Raw genomic sequence first — 14,735 nt, forward strand, 5'->3', positions numbered from 1 at the left:
AAGAGATCGGGCGACTGGGAAAGACGCTCAAACAGCTGCTGATGTTCTTAAAGAAATACATGCTGAGGATGATCGTACTACAGATATGAATGAAGAGAGAAACACATTCTATGACTGCGAAGCTGACGTCTCTTTAGACGACATGGATGTTTTCGGTATGGATCTGCGAGGAGATAAAGATCAAGGGGGTTCCTCATCTTCAAACAAGAGAAAAAAGAAATATGATGCTCGTGATAATGTGTATGCTTCATTTGAGGAGGCTGCCACCTTGTTGGGGGAAAAAATCCAGGCCGTTGGCGATAGAATCAGTATGAGTATTGCCTCCGAGGTGGTAGTTCAGCAGAAGTCTGAAGAAAAGATGGAAGAGAAAGCTTCAAATTTATATTCAGCCTTATGGTCAATTGAAGGTTTAACCGACGATCAGCGGTATGATGCTTTGAGTAAAATTCCCGATCATCCAACTCAAATGATCGTTTTCTTCAGTTTACCTTCTGTTGCCCGATTGGAATGGGTCAGAAGATTTCTTTCTCACCATTAAATATCAATGTTCAAACTTTTTGATGTTGTAAAACTTTTGAACATATTGATTATGATGTACAATTTCATTTTCATCTAACTTTTTCTTAGTATAAGTTAATTATGTTTATGCAGAATATAATTTTCAAGTTATATATTTAATAATAATTATGTTAATTTATATTTTACAGTATCATATATTATGATTTGAGTAAATTAATATAAGAATATTAATTATTAAGAATTTTATTAAATTATATAGTTTAATTAAAATATATTTAATAATAATTATGTTAATTTATATTTTACAGTATCATATATTATGATTTCAGTAAATTAATATAAGAATATTAATTATTAAGAATTTTAATAAAATAAATATTTTAATTAAAATATATTTAATAATAATTATGTTTAAATATGATTAAATTATTTATTATTGATAATAATAATCTTATTATAATTTAAATAACAATAACAATAATCATTTACCAAAACAAATTTATGCTAAGGGTATTCTAGTCATTTTAGTTTTTTCCATTATGCTATTACACCTCTATTCCATTCAACCAAACACAAGATTACTATTACGCCTCTATTCCATTACATTCAACCAAACAGTTGATTTGCTATTACACCTCTAATCCAATACACCTCTAATCCAATACATCTCTAATCCAATACACCTCTAATCCAATACAGCGAACCAAACGCACTGTTAGTTCATTCTGGCATGACCAATAAAATGTTTACATAACACTCAAATATTCATTGTGTCGTTAAAAGAAGAAAATTTATAGATTCAAAGAAAGAAGACAATTTTTGGAGCACATTAATGCCAAAGTTTATGCCCTTTAAATTGAAAGATATTTAGCTCATAAATATTGCCCATTAATGTTACATTATATTACACATTATTTTACAATAGTTTTCAAAATTAATTTTCCTACATTGAAAATAATTTTCGGAAAATGAGTTGAAGACAGTTTATCAAACTGTGGAAAATGTTTTACCTAAAATCATCCAAATACCAAAAAACATCACATTTTCAAAAAAAGCATTCTATTTTAGAAAATTTTTTTTGGAAAATATTTTCAGTGAATCAAACAGACTCCAAATATGAACATGAAATTGAAATATATAATTTAATATAATAAAAAAGTAGAGGGGCTAGAATTGAAATTTAACTATTACTGTTAATGACGTAAAGAGAAAAGGGTAAACTACATTAATAATCACCCAAGTTTTTTTGGTCACTCAATTATGTTTTATTTTTCTTTCCCAGTCGTCTAATTATTTTAGAGTTAAGTGATTATTTTTTAAGTCACTGGTAAACTGGTAACGTTGTTTACCCCCCAAAAAAAGTATTCGAAGCTCAGTAGGACTATAACTTCACTCAACAAACTTCCATTAATAAGAAGCTATGGTTTATGCGCAACAATAAGCTGAGATGATCAAAAAATTTGCTTCAAATATGAGGTACTTAGTCAAATTCCAGCACTTTCTTTCACAATCAGTGATTCGCCTCCATTTCTCGAGACTTAAGCTTCGTCCCCTTTGATTTTCAACACTCTCCAAATCATCCAAACCAACGAAGAAAGCCCCACAAGCTAACTTGAAGAGCCAAGCTGAAACTGGTACCATCCCATCACTCTTCCAAGAAATAACTGACATTTTAGGTGTTGTTAATGTAACCTCAGATGAAACCAAATTTGGGTTTTCGATAACCCCACGAACCAATGCCAAGGAGCTTGAGTTTATAGAACAATCTTTGGCTAGAAGGCCAGGTGTTTGTCAAAATGCCTCACTTAGCTATGGAATTTTACAAGGAGATGGTTGAGAAGGAAATCAGCCTTGATTTGAATTAAGGAAGAATTATTAAAGTAATCCTGTTGATGTGGTTTCTGGCAATGGTGTTTCATCAAGTTCAGAACAAGATGTATGGTCTGCTGTACAAGAAAGAGCACTGATTCAGGCTCTGAAGACATTCCCAAAGGAAACCAGTCAGCATTGGGAACGAGTAGCCACTGCTGTTCCCGGGAAGACTGTAAACCAATGCAAGAAAAAATTTGCATTACTGAAGGAAAACTTTAGAAGCAAGAGAAGCACAGCTTAGTCACTTGATTAAATACCAAGGGGGCCGAGAAGTGATATATCTTAAAGAGGGAGTCGTCTTAACACATATTGGAACCTGCCTGAGCTACAACATATGTGTAATGAAACCAACCTCTCTTCTTAGTTCCTACATTCTGACTTCTGCTAGGCAATATTTGGTTTCGCCATAACAAATGTTTTCTACAGCAATTAGCTTTATATATTGATATAAAATATACTATTTCTCATTGATTTTGTATGGAGCAGTATTTCCATCAACATGGTTTGTTTATGTATTTCTGGAAGAATTAAGGAAGCTTTAGAATTGATTCGGGACCTTAAGAATAAAGGGTTGTCTTTGGACCCCCGTTATTTTGAGATTCTGATCAAAGGACTGTGCAGGGCCGATAGGATTGCCGATGCCTTGGAAATCCTCGATATTATGAAGACAAGACAACTGGTTAGTGAGAAGGTTTATGAGATTATCATCAATGGGCACTTAAGAAGAAATGACCTTTCCAAGGCACTTGATATTTTCTAAAGCATTAAGGAATCCGGGTACTTACCAACGGCTTCTACTTACACTGATCTAATGCACCGCCTCTGTAGATTGAAAGAGTATAAAAAAGGCTGTGATTTATACAATGAGATGATGGAGAAAGGTGTTGAGCCTGAAACTGTTGCTATTATGGCCATGGTTGCAGGTCATGTTGGCCAAAACCTTATATCCGAAGCATGGAAAGTATTCAATTCGATAGAGGAGAGGGGCATCCGACCTACTTGGAAAGCATATTTAGTATTCATTAAGGAGCTTGGAAAAGTTGGAAGGACAGATGAAATTTTTCGGGTTTTATTCGAAATGAAGGAGGCAAAGATAGGTATTCGAGATGAGATATTTTGTTTGGCTATATCTTGCATGGAGAGGAGCAGAGAGACGGATAATGTTGAAAAAGTAAAGCAAATGCGGAAGAGGTTGAAATTATATATTTCACTAACTCCCTTTCAAATGCATTCAACAAGCAGGACATGACAACATTATAGAGACAGGACCAAGTGCACTCCCTTTCAAATGCATTCAACAAGCAGGACATGGAAGAAGTGCATAGAATATTATCATCCTCGAAGGATTGGACCAACTAATATGCATGTCAAAGACAACATCAATTAGAATGAAAAAGTTTTACAGTTTTCTACAAGTTGCATTCTACAATATTAAAAAACTAATTAATTAAATAAAATCAGACCTATAATTCATACCTTGCACCCAAGTAGCTTGAATAGTGATGCTGTAAAATGAGTTGCACGATCAATTGTTTTTGAAGAGTAAATTCCTTTAACACCTAAAAGTTGAGAAAAAGAACAGCTGATTGAAATATGGAATTTTAAGTTAATCACCTCAGCTCAAAAGATTCAAAGAAATATTAACCACTCAAAATAGATGGAGTAAACCAACAACTGCACAAATTAATGTAGACAGTGAGACTACAAAGAATAAAACATGAATAAACTCAACCGTTTTTACATGAAATTTTAATATGGAAGTATCTTAATTAGGTGGCTAACTAGAAAGTCAGAAAAGAAAACAAGAGGAAAAGAGAACAAAGGGGAGACGCCATTTATGGAGATGCTCAACCTAAGTTCCAAATTACATAATCACAGTTAATGACAAACACGGATTGAAACATGCTAGGAAGTTTAGGCGAAAATGAATTTTGCAGCAGATTGCATGCCAATGTCTTATGCCCTAACATAGAAAGAAAAAAGGGTAAAACAATGGGGGGCTCAGTCTTGTTTATGTAAAGTTGCACGTCAACTGAGAAAGAAGAAACAGAGATCAAGCCCTGAAAGTGCAATGAAGAAGACACTAACAAGACAGCAGTAACACCAATTGAGAGCAGTAACACTAACAAGACACTAAATTACAGGATAATTGAGAGCAAAAGAGAGAAACCTTTACCTTTCAGTAGCAATAACACCAATTGAGAGCAATCGAATGACTGACACAGAGAAAAAGAAAAGAAAAAGGTGGACTGGTTGAGAAGGCAAATCAAAAGAGTGACTGGTTGTAAAGAAAAAAAAGAAGAGGTTGACAGACAGAGGAAGAGGCGAAGGAATGGGGAAGCCAATCGGGAGGCGAAGGTAGAACGAAGGAAGACGCGACGGAATGGGGAAGCCAATTGGGAGGGTAAAACAGGGAGGGATTTGGATGCAGCACCTAATCTGAGCAAAAGGGCTGTATTACAAATCGGTAGTTTTCACCGATTAAATCTGTATTGTATTACACGTGTATTAGAAACACATTCAACCAAACGATGGAATAGAGATGTATTAGGTGGGGCCCACCGATTAAGGGTGTATTGGCATAGCCAATACACCCAACCAAACATAGTTAATGTTTACAAGTAAGCATAAATTTATTTACCTGCTACATGTTTTATTTTTAAGTGCACCTATTAATTAATAGTATAGTTACGGTAAGTAAATATATCGTTTTCACGAAGGCTAAAAGTATTAGTAATTATCGTCTATCTATTATTTAATCGATAAATTCAAGTGGGTGGTTAAAAACTAAAATTAAATAAATTAATTAACTAACGAACACGACAAAGAATAAAATAGAAAAATAACCGATTAACAACCAAGAAGCAAAACAATACTTTGGAAAGAATTCACTTAAACTTCACCTTTAACTATCAACCTAAATTACGCAATTTATTTGCTTAGTATCTTAAACCATAAAAATACGTAAATTATAATAATATCTCTTTCAGGAGTAATAGCAATTGACTCTAGGTTGATTAATTGAATTTTCTTTCTAATTAAAAACCTCTGCTATCGCATTAACTCGATTTATGGATTCCTCTATTAGATTTGAATCTAATCTAGTAGATTTATGTAGTTTTATTTCTAAAATTGCATGCAATTTTACTCAAAATTACGCAATATCTACTCTTAAACTAACGCCAATGTTACTGTACAACCATTTTAATCACTTAACTTTAATAAGTTTTCATTTTGAATAACTCAATTCCTCTAAATACCACTAGAGGTGTGCATGGGCTGGGCCACCCGGTCCGGCTCGAAGGCCCGCCCGAAATGTGGGAGGGTTTGGGCAAAAATATAGGCCCAAAAAATGGGCTTAGGCAAAAAAATAATGCCTGTTTAATAAACGGGCTAGGCCTGGGGTAAAGCATTTTTGGCACAGGCCCGGCCCGAATTCACTACAAGACAATTTTTTTAATATTATTTTCTTATTTTTTTCTCCCTATTTTGCCACTATTTTACTATTATGTTGCTACTATTTTGTTATTGTTTGGATATTGTATAAAACTTATTTTATTGTTAAAATTTTTTATTATTTTAAAGACATTTGTTAATTTGTTATTATTTTAGAAATATTTGCTTGTTAAGTTGCATCTATTTTAGTGTTATTTAAGTATACATATTTTTTTTAAATTTATTTTCAATTTGTTGAGAAATATTTATTTGATGTTTTTAGTATTTTTGATGGTTTATATATTTTTTAAAATTATATAAAAATAATAATATAAAAATTAATATAGGCAGGGTCGAGCCCGAATTTTAATATTTTTATTCGGGTTAGGCTTGGGCAAAATTTTAAGCCCATTTTCGGGCCAGGCTGGGCCTAGACCTAATAAATGGGCCTAAATTTTTAGTTAGGCCGGGCCTGACCCATGTACACCTCTAAATGCCACTCATATCTTTCTTTTTATTGAGAATATAATAATATTAATTTAAAAAAAGAGTAATCAAAATGAAAATTTACTAAAAAATAATTTTAGTGTGCAATAACATTATTTGTTAATCAAATTAAGGCCAAATCATTGAAATGGAATATTACTGTGGACGATTAATACAAGAAAATTATTTAACCACGGTACTGTATTTGTGAATTTTTTATTTCAATGACCAAAATGAAAATTTACTAAAGTTGGGTAACTAACTATGCAGTTTACCCATTTTTTCCATGTCTCTGTTCCGGCGTCCGGGAAATCCGGTTATAAAAGCCCCGACCTCATGAGCTAGTAGAAAAGACCGCTTTGAGCTCACTGATCCGACATTTAATAATCTCTCTCAAAGTCGCTCTCGAAGGTAAAGTTCTGATTTTCAGAATCAGCTTTTCATATTCAAGTTGTTGTTTTTTTCTTTTAAATCAATTTATTGGTTTTTATCTTGTGGGTTCTTTGAAATTTCCTTTCTAAATGATTTTCTTGGTGGGTTCTTAGTAAGAGAAAGCTTTTTTTTATTTTTTTATTTATTTTAAATCTATCTAACTCTCCAGCTTTGGTTTCTAATTTATTTTATTGTTGAACTTGGTGGAAGAAAGTAAAACAGTTTAAATTTGTGTTGTTTCAAATAGTGGAGGAAGCATGAAGGGCCATGAATCAAAGGTAGTGGCTAATTTCTTACTCAACATTGCTCATTTTTATTCCAAAGCCCTTTTCATTTTGTAATTCGATTTTTGTCTTGAATTGTATCTTTAAGAATTTGTATAGTTGCTGTGTGATTTAAGTAAACATGAACACTAGTTTTGAGCTAAATAAGATTTTAAGTAGAAGCATTCGTGATAACCATGGATTGATTGATCAATAACTTGATAGTAATATGACAGTTTACTTTGTGAAGGATTAGGAGATGATGAGTAGGGTTATTATATTTTATATACAGCCATTGATGAGTCGGGCATACTGCCTTTCATTTGCTAGTCTTATGATTACGCTTTTCCTTGAATTAACCTTTTATTTGTTTATGCATATTACTTATTTAGATGGCAAGGATGGAGGATATTCTTAATCTTCCGGTGCAAGATCCTCCTTGTGCAGAGTTCTCTGCTGCTCACATAACATGGGTAAAAGTAGAAGGCGGTCGCCAAGGTGGCGATGATATTGCTCTAATCCCTTTTTCTAGAGTAGATGATTTTGTAAAAGGAGAGTCTTCTAATGCAGAATGTCCTGCTAGCTTCCGCATTGAGTCAAGGAGGAAGAGATCTGAAGGAAGTATTAGCAAACCAAGGGTTGATGGATATCTTGAGTATACTCTGTATGATGCAAATTGAACTCCCAGGACTGCCTTGTTTTTTTAGCTCCGTTGAAAATAACATACAGGCACACACAATCTGATAGTAGCTTCTTAAAGTGATTCTCTTTCTCTGGCTATATTCACTGTATATTATATGTTTTTTAAATAATTTATCGCCTAGCTGGTCAAACTTTGTGCCACCTTAATTATTTTTATTTCATTCTTTTTTCTCTTTAAAATTCTTTGTCCATTGAAAACCAGTTTATATATGATACTTCTTGAATTGTTGTTATGACAGCAGTTGTTTAGACATTTCATCATCAATGGCAGAAGATGTTGTGCAAAACATATTCTTATCTCACAACAGGGTTTTTTTTCTTCTTCTTCTTCTTCTTTTTATAGGCTATCTATGCAGAATGTGAATGTTTTTATTGAAGGCTAGCCAGCTTGATCATGTTGCTTAAATTTTAGTAGGAAATTACTGCGGTGCATCATGTTTTATATGTGCACGTGTCAGTGAATATGTATCTGTGGAGTGCGTTCTACCATATATTTTCCTGCAATAATGCTTGTTCTTATGTTAATTGCTAGTCTTTATGTGTATTAAAATAAAAGATTTAAAGCTAATCTGTTGATTGTGCAGATACTGGTGTTCTTATGGTCCTGAAGACTACCGTGATTGTGAATCTGGTCTTGGGGATGGTTCAAACTTCAAACCCACCACAGGGAAGGGAAGCAGGCCAGGGAGACGCCACATGATGAGAGGTTGCCTTTGCCTCTTTACCGTAAAGCGCTTGTACACACGTCCCCTCCTGGCCCTCATAATTTATAATCAAAGAAATCATGTAGATAAAACAGGGTCCCCTTGTCATGGGATACTTGACCAGGATGCTGTGGGGACAAGAGCTATGTATGCTCCTAGAATCTCAGAGGAATTGCGCCAAAAGGTGATGTCTATGCTTTATGTTGGAATATCTTTGGACAACATCATTCAGCATCATATGGAGGTGGTCCAAGGGCATGGGGGCCCACACAACCGAGATGATTTTCTCACACGAAATGATGTTCGTAACATTGAAAGAGTTATTCGTAATACTTCACATGAACTTCACATTGATGATGCATGCAGTGTAAAGATATGGGTACAAAGGCATCAAAAACATGTTTTTTACTTCCAAGATGCTTCTGCTTCAGAACCATTTATTTTGGGGATACAGACAGATTGGCAGCTGCAACAGATGCTTCGCCATGGACAGAATGGTTCTGTGGCTTCTCATTCTACCTTTGGCTCAAAGAAACTTAAGGTACTCTGTGTGTGTGTTTAAAGAGTGATTCAAATATATCTGCCAGTCTGAAACAGAAGTGAAAATTTGAGAGTGAAAATAAGAGAAAGATCAGGGCCTCATGGATCTCCTTAATCTTTTCACCTAGGCAGGGGCAAAGCCAGGAATTATCTGGTTTTTTTTTTTTTTTTTTTGGGGGGGGGGAATTTTGTAATAAAATGGCTTAAATTGAATTTTTTAACTTTTGAGAGGGGCCAAAATTTCAAATTTTCCATTTAAAGAAACTAAAGGGGATTAAACTGACTTATTTATATTTGAGAGGCATTAAAAGCAATTATTCCATTTGCGGGGGGAAGTGGGGGGGAAGGCCCCTGCCTACCCCCGGCTGCACCTAGGATTATGGCTGTTTGACACAATACCATAGGGAAAATATAACAAAACAGCTGGTAAAGTTATCATAAACTTGCTCTCTATTCGTCTAAAGTTGTTTCATGCTTATTTATTGACTGTCATTATCTTTTCTTACAAGAAATTGAAATTTAAAATAGAAATAACTCCTAAACCATAAACAAAAATCAAATATATATATTATTTAATATAGTAAAGCTTAAGATAAACCTCTATACTCTGAAACCTACAATTACCAGAATGAATCCTTTACACTTGAAACTGAAAGAACACCCTAGAAATTGTAGTAGGATGTACTAATGATATTTTAGCATATACAAGGTGCTAAATAAAGCAATATTAAGTAAAGATAATAATTTCATGTTTCTGCTTTGTTGTTTTGGTTTCCTATTTTGTGGATTTATTATTGCAAATATATAGGTTGGAAATTGGTTGATATGGAAATATTATATACGAAGTCATTGTTCTTTGAACCTATGTTACTTGGATTCAATGATGAGTGCTAAATTAAGGTATGTGTCTGACAGGGGTATGCTTAGGTTTTTCCAAGTTTTACCACATATTTGGATGGCTGATCTCAATAACTGTGTCCATAAAAAGTTTTGGAGACAAGTACATAGAAATATAGTTGTAGCAAGATAGGCCTAACCTTAAGGATGCATGGTCTACTGTGTTATCACATATTTTTAATTCTATATCTTTACCGCAGTTTGAAATGATTATGACCTTAAACTCGATGAAAATCCCCTTCATTGACAGTATCCTCTATCCACTTTACTTGTCTTCGACTCATCCCGAAATGCAATTCCTGTTGCTTGGGTGATTACCTCCTCTTTGACCGGTCAAGATATTCATAAATGGGTAGGCTCCCTTGCTGAAAGATTAAGGACAAAGGACTCTAGATGGAGACTTAATGCCTTTTTGGTAGACGATCCCTCTTTTGGGTTTTCAGCAATAAGGTAAATTCTGATGTGATGTTTCTAATTTATTTGAATAATTTTTTATTTATAGGAGGAATGTGAAATCTAAGTTGCTTACATGCAGAGATGCTTTCCAGTGTCGGGTTCTATTGTGTGTCTGGCATGTTCGCCGTGCTTGGATAAGGAGTCTTTTGAAGACTTGCAGCAACATTGATGTTCAACGAGAGATGTTTAAGCACTTGGGCTGGATATTATATTCCCCAAGAAGCGTACCTAATGCGATGGACGCAGTTCAAGAATTCATGGAAGTATTTGTTGATCAATCTGCTTTTATGGATTATTTCAAGAGCCAATGGTCACCATACATAGGTGAGTGTCCATTGGTTGTTGGCTTTGATTTTGTCTATAGCAATTCTCTTTTCTGCTAACACAGTAATTAATCATAGTCATGTCTTTAGTTGCTGATAAGTTTAACATGATGTATTATGTTGTCTAATTTCTGACCTTAAATGCTTTTTTGTCTTGCAGAGTCATGGGTCAGTTGCATAAGGTCACTTCCTGTTGCTGGTCCAGAGCCGCATGCTGCCATTGAATCTTATCACAGAAGACTGAAGTACAAGCTTTTTAATGATCAATATGCTAATTTCTGGCCTAGAATTGACTGGTTAATCCATACTTTGACTACCGAATTTCACTCCTTATATTGGTTGGATCAGTATACTGTAGAAACCGGATATTTTTCTAATCTCAGAGACGAATCTTTCTCAACCAATGCTTGGTATCAGGCCCTACACATACCAGATATTGATGTCATATTGGATGAGCAAAATCTCCAGGTTGCAAAGGTCATCTCCCAAACAGACCGAAACCTGGCATATACAATTTGGAATCCTGGTTCAGAATTTTCTCTCTGTGATTGCCACTGGTCAAATCTGGGAAATCTCTGTAAGCATGTCATGAAAGTAGCAATGATGTGTAAAAATAGGCAGGTAGCAAGGCCACTATTAGCAGCTCAAATTTATAGACAGACCTTGCTTAGTCTTCTGCATAATCCTCCAGATGATCCGGTAGTTCTGGATCATGCTATTCTGTGTACAACTCGCTTGCAACAGGATATCAAAGGCTGGGAAGACTTATCTAACAGTGGACTTCTTCAGCAATTGCCTCCTGAACTTAACTCTCAAATGGCAGATAATACTCTCCTTTTTGCACGCTCTCATTGATTACACCATCTGAAAAGCAATTTAATAAAACAAACACTTTCAGCAACTCTGTGATGTCACATGATTTCTTCTGATAATCTAGCTTCTGATTGAGCTCAAATGTATATAACCAGGCTTGGAAAGGAAAATATGTAAATCTATGGCATCTGAACTCCACCAACTTGAGGTACATCATGTTTGCTCATGTTTATATTGCTGATTCTGTTTCTGGTAATTCTTAATTATTTTGTTTCTCCTCAAGGAAAGGGTGAGACGAGGAAGAAAGGGAGAATCTGATTTCAGCCGACTTCCACTGTTCAGCACATTAAGCATTCATTCATCCAGAAATGTTTTAGCTGTTCAGTTGCGAAGGTCTGACATTGTTCTCTGCAAATCAATAGCAGGTATCTTCCTTTGTTTTTGCCCAACTTTTATGCTCTATGTGAACTTACTCTCTCTCTACCCACACTGGAGTGAACATAAAATGGAGGACCCTTGGTGAAATATGTTTATTTGGAAACTCATTGGGACTTTCTCACTTTAATGACCAGATTTATTTTTCTTGCTGAAGTTGCCTAAACGCCTTGAGCCTGGAATATCATGGATTTGATCAGAAAAGCATATTGAAACCTTGCAGGTATTGTAGAGCAGCTTTCTCCAGTAATATGAAAAACTCGCCATAGGTTGCTAATATTTTCCCAAACCAAAATCTGTTCCCTGGTGGTCAAGTGTAAATAGCCAGCAAATTGGTATGAGGAGTTTTATCCGTAAATGTCAAATAACTCTCTTAATCCACTGATTTTATATGAAAATTGTTTGAAACTGCAGATACAACACAAATCACTCGAGTTTTTGGAATTTCTATTGCCATATTCCCTTATCTCAACCATGAGGGATCGGAGTCCACAATTTTGTCCCGGTAAAGTTGACTCTGGAACGGAATAGAATAGGATTACTTGAAAGTAAGTTGATTGTGAGTTATGATTGCCAAGCATGAATGTGACCCATTTTTCATTAGAATCACTCTATTTTACTGTATTTGACATGTTACTTGGGCTCGCAGGTCCGCATCCTTGGAAACTATTGTTGGCTACAACAATAACACTGATGCAGGGAAACTTCCCAGGTTATCAGGAAGTCGAAAAGCAAACCTATTATGGTTTATCAAATCTGAGGTAATGGCTTTACTTCCTTGCTTGTAACTTGTAAAGCATTAATCCTGGTGTTGTCGAAGGAACTCAGTCGAACACACCTGGTCTGTGTATAAAACAGTTTCATCTTCTGTGCATAACAATGAAGCTTATCTCCCGGTCTTGGGTTGAATCCCCACTAAATATAAGTTTTGAGTTCACAATGGCAAGTGGGGTTTCATTTCCATCATTTACGTAACTTCATGGAATAATTTGGGTCAATTTGGAAGAATATAGAAACCCCAACCTCAGAATTTTATTTTTATCATATCTCAAAATCCTAACCATTATTAAATCCCTCAAATCATAATGTAAAGATTTCAAATATATATATATTTTAATGGCATTACTGGCTTTTATAAATACACAAGGCAAGTTGATATTAAAGTACTATAGCTGATACACATATTTAATATGGTGGTTTGGGAACTGAAATTCTAATTATATTTGTAAAACCCATAATATAGTTAATCAAGTTAAAACCTTCTATCTATTTCTCGACTTAAGTAAAAGGTGTCGATACCTTGATTTGTTCCATAAGTTACTTTTAGGTTTATTTTGGTAATATTTGCTTCAATTGTGCACTATTAGCTCAATTTGATTATTCACTATCCTTTATTAGCTTATAGCATTGTTAAATAAATAACACTTAATATTGACTCTAATTTACTCAATTAATATCGCTTGTTTCATTTTTACATGACTCTTTAACATCTTCATTGGCCACCCTACTTCATTCAAATTACTTATTAAACTCACATATATTAATTCTATCCAACATTACCTTGTTACTTCTACACTAAATCCATATCTTTCAATTAGTGTTTAGACATTTACTCTTCTTTTCATTTATTTAAATCATGTATCATTTATCCCTTAAGCTTTAACTCAATTGACATTGTTATTATTGTCACAACTAGGAAGATGTGGATTTGAGCATGTTTAAGTGCCCTCTCTGATTGAAGGGTACATATCATTTATTAGTCAAGCTTAACATAATAACATAACCAATTGTAGAGTAAAAAGTCTCCACTCCATTACTTTTTCACTCTTTAATATTCAATACATGTTTAATTACCATTCATAAATTGGTTTTCACATTTGAAAAGTGGGTGCTACATGGGTCATATATATTTGAATGGTAATGATCATAAAAAATTGTAATTGAGTTAATCATAACCAAAACATCTTATTCTCCCCCTCAATAAAAAAAAAATTCTTACACTCCTTTGAACCATGCCAAGATGGCATCCATTTGAAAAACAATTTTGAGAAATAAAAACAATTTAAGGTTTCGTTTGTTTCATTAAAGATGATTTTTGGAAAATTGATTTAATATGATTAATTAGTGAATATTGAACTTTTATGATAAAAAAAGATTAAATTGAAAAGTTATGAAAATTTATAAGAAAATATTTGATAAGTGAAGAATGTAGTAGAGAATGTAACAACTCGATGCTTTAACTCTATGTTCGGGTCGAGTATGGGAGTGTTACAATAAACAGTCTTATCAGATTGAAAAATATCTTACAGAACAAATTTTGGTAGGACAGTTTATAGGGTAAGAGGATAATTTTATGTTGATTGGAAAACTTTTTATATTGATCAACCTATTTTATATGAAACAAACATCGAGAAAGGCTAAAGATATTTTCTATAAAAGCCTTTGCGTTTGAAATCTAAAATTATTACAATTTCATAATTAAATGACAACAGCTAGATATTATTTCCAACAAATATTTTAAAAAAAATGGTGCAACTATTTAAGGAATGTTCCTATTTGTTGGGAAATATATGAAGGTTTGGCCTTGATAAGTTGCTCTTGAGACTTTTTAAGCTATAACTAGAAATATGTGATAGTTCCACAAAACTTGTGGATCATTTAAATCACTTCATAGCCTTCCATAATTTCAAGAAAATTCTTAAATTTATTTAGTGCCGTATCTTTACAACCACTCTTAGAACCTGGTGTTATTCATTCATCATAGAATTGACTGTGAATTTCGATCAATTAAGTAAGAATTTTATGGCACATTTTGCTAGTATAGAGTAACCTTTAGAATTTTAGTTTAAATTTTGATC

The 14,735-nt window shown here is 33.9% G+C and overlaps 1 protein-coding gene across 16 annotated transcripts; it reads left to right on the top strand.

Moving 5' to 3' along the window:
* The first annotated feature begins 6,574 nt into the window (after positions 1 to 6,574).
* On the top strand, positions 6,575 to 12,786 carry LOC107962535 (uncharacterized). Of its 16 annotated transcripts, none has more exons than XM_016898956.2 (11): positions 6,575 to 6,723; positions 6,955 to 7,022; positions 7,400 to 7,671; positions 8,294 to 8,954; positions 10,101 to 10,300; positions 10,386 to 10,630; positions 10,790 to 11,650; positions 11,726 to 11,867; positions 12,101 to 12,212; positions 12,292 to 12,425; positions 12,527 to 12,786. In XM_016898956.2, the coding sequence occupies exons 2-7, from the start codon at positions 7,002 to 7,004 to the stop codon at positions 11,482 to 11,484; spliced, it is 2,094 nt and encodes a 697-aa protein (XP_016754445.1). In that variant the 5' UTR covers positions 6,575 to 6,723; positions 6,955 to 7,001; the 3' UTR covers positions 11,485 to 11,650; positions 11,726 to 11,867; positions 12,101 to 12,212; positions 12,292 to 12,425; positions 12,527 to 12,786. The 16 variants fall into 16 exon arrangements, with proteins under 16 accessions (XP_016754445.1, XP_016754446.1, XP_016754449.1 ...); XM_016898957.2 differs by having other exon boundaries at positions 6,578 to 6,723; positions 6,959 to 7,022; XM_016898960.2 differs by having other exon boundaries at positions 6,578 to 6,723; positions 6,959 to 7,022; positions 11,731 to 11,867.
* Positions 12,787 to 14,735: the final 1,949 nt, after the last annotated feature.

The sequence above is a fragment of the Gossypium hirsutum genome, chromosome A06 (assembly GCF_007990345.1).
Source record: "Gossypium hirsutum isolate 1008001.06 chromosome A06, Gossypium_hirsutum_v2.1, whole genome shotgun sequence".
Lineage (NCBI taxonomy): Eukaryota > Viridiplantae > Streptophyta > Magnoliopsida > Malvales > Malvaceae > Gossypium > Gossypium hirsutum.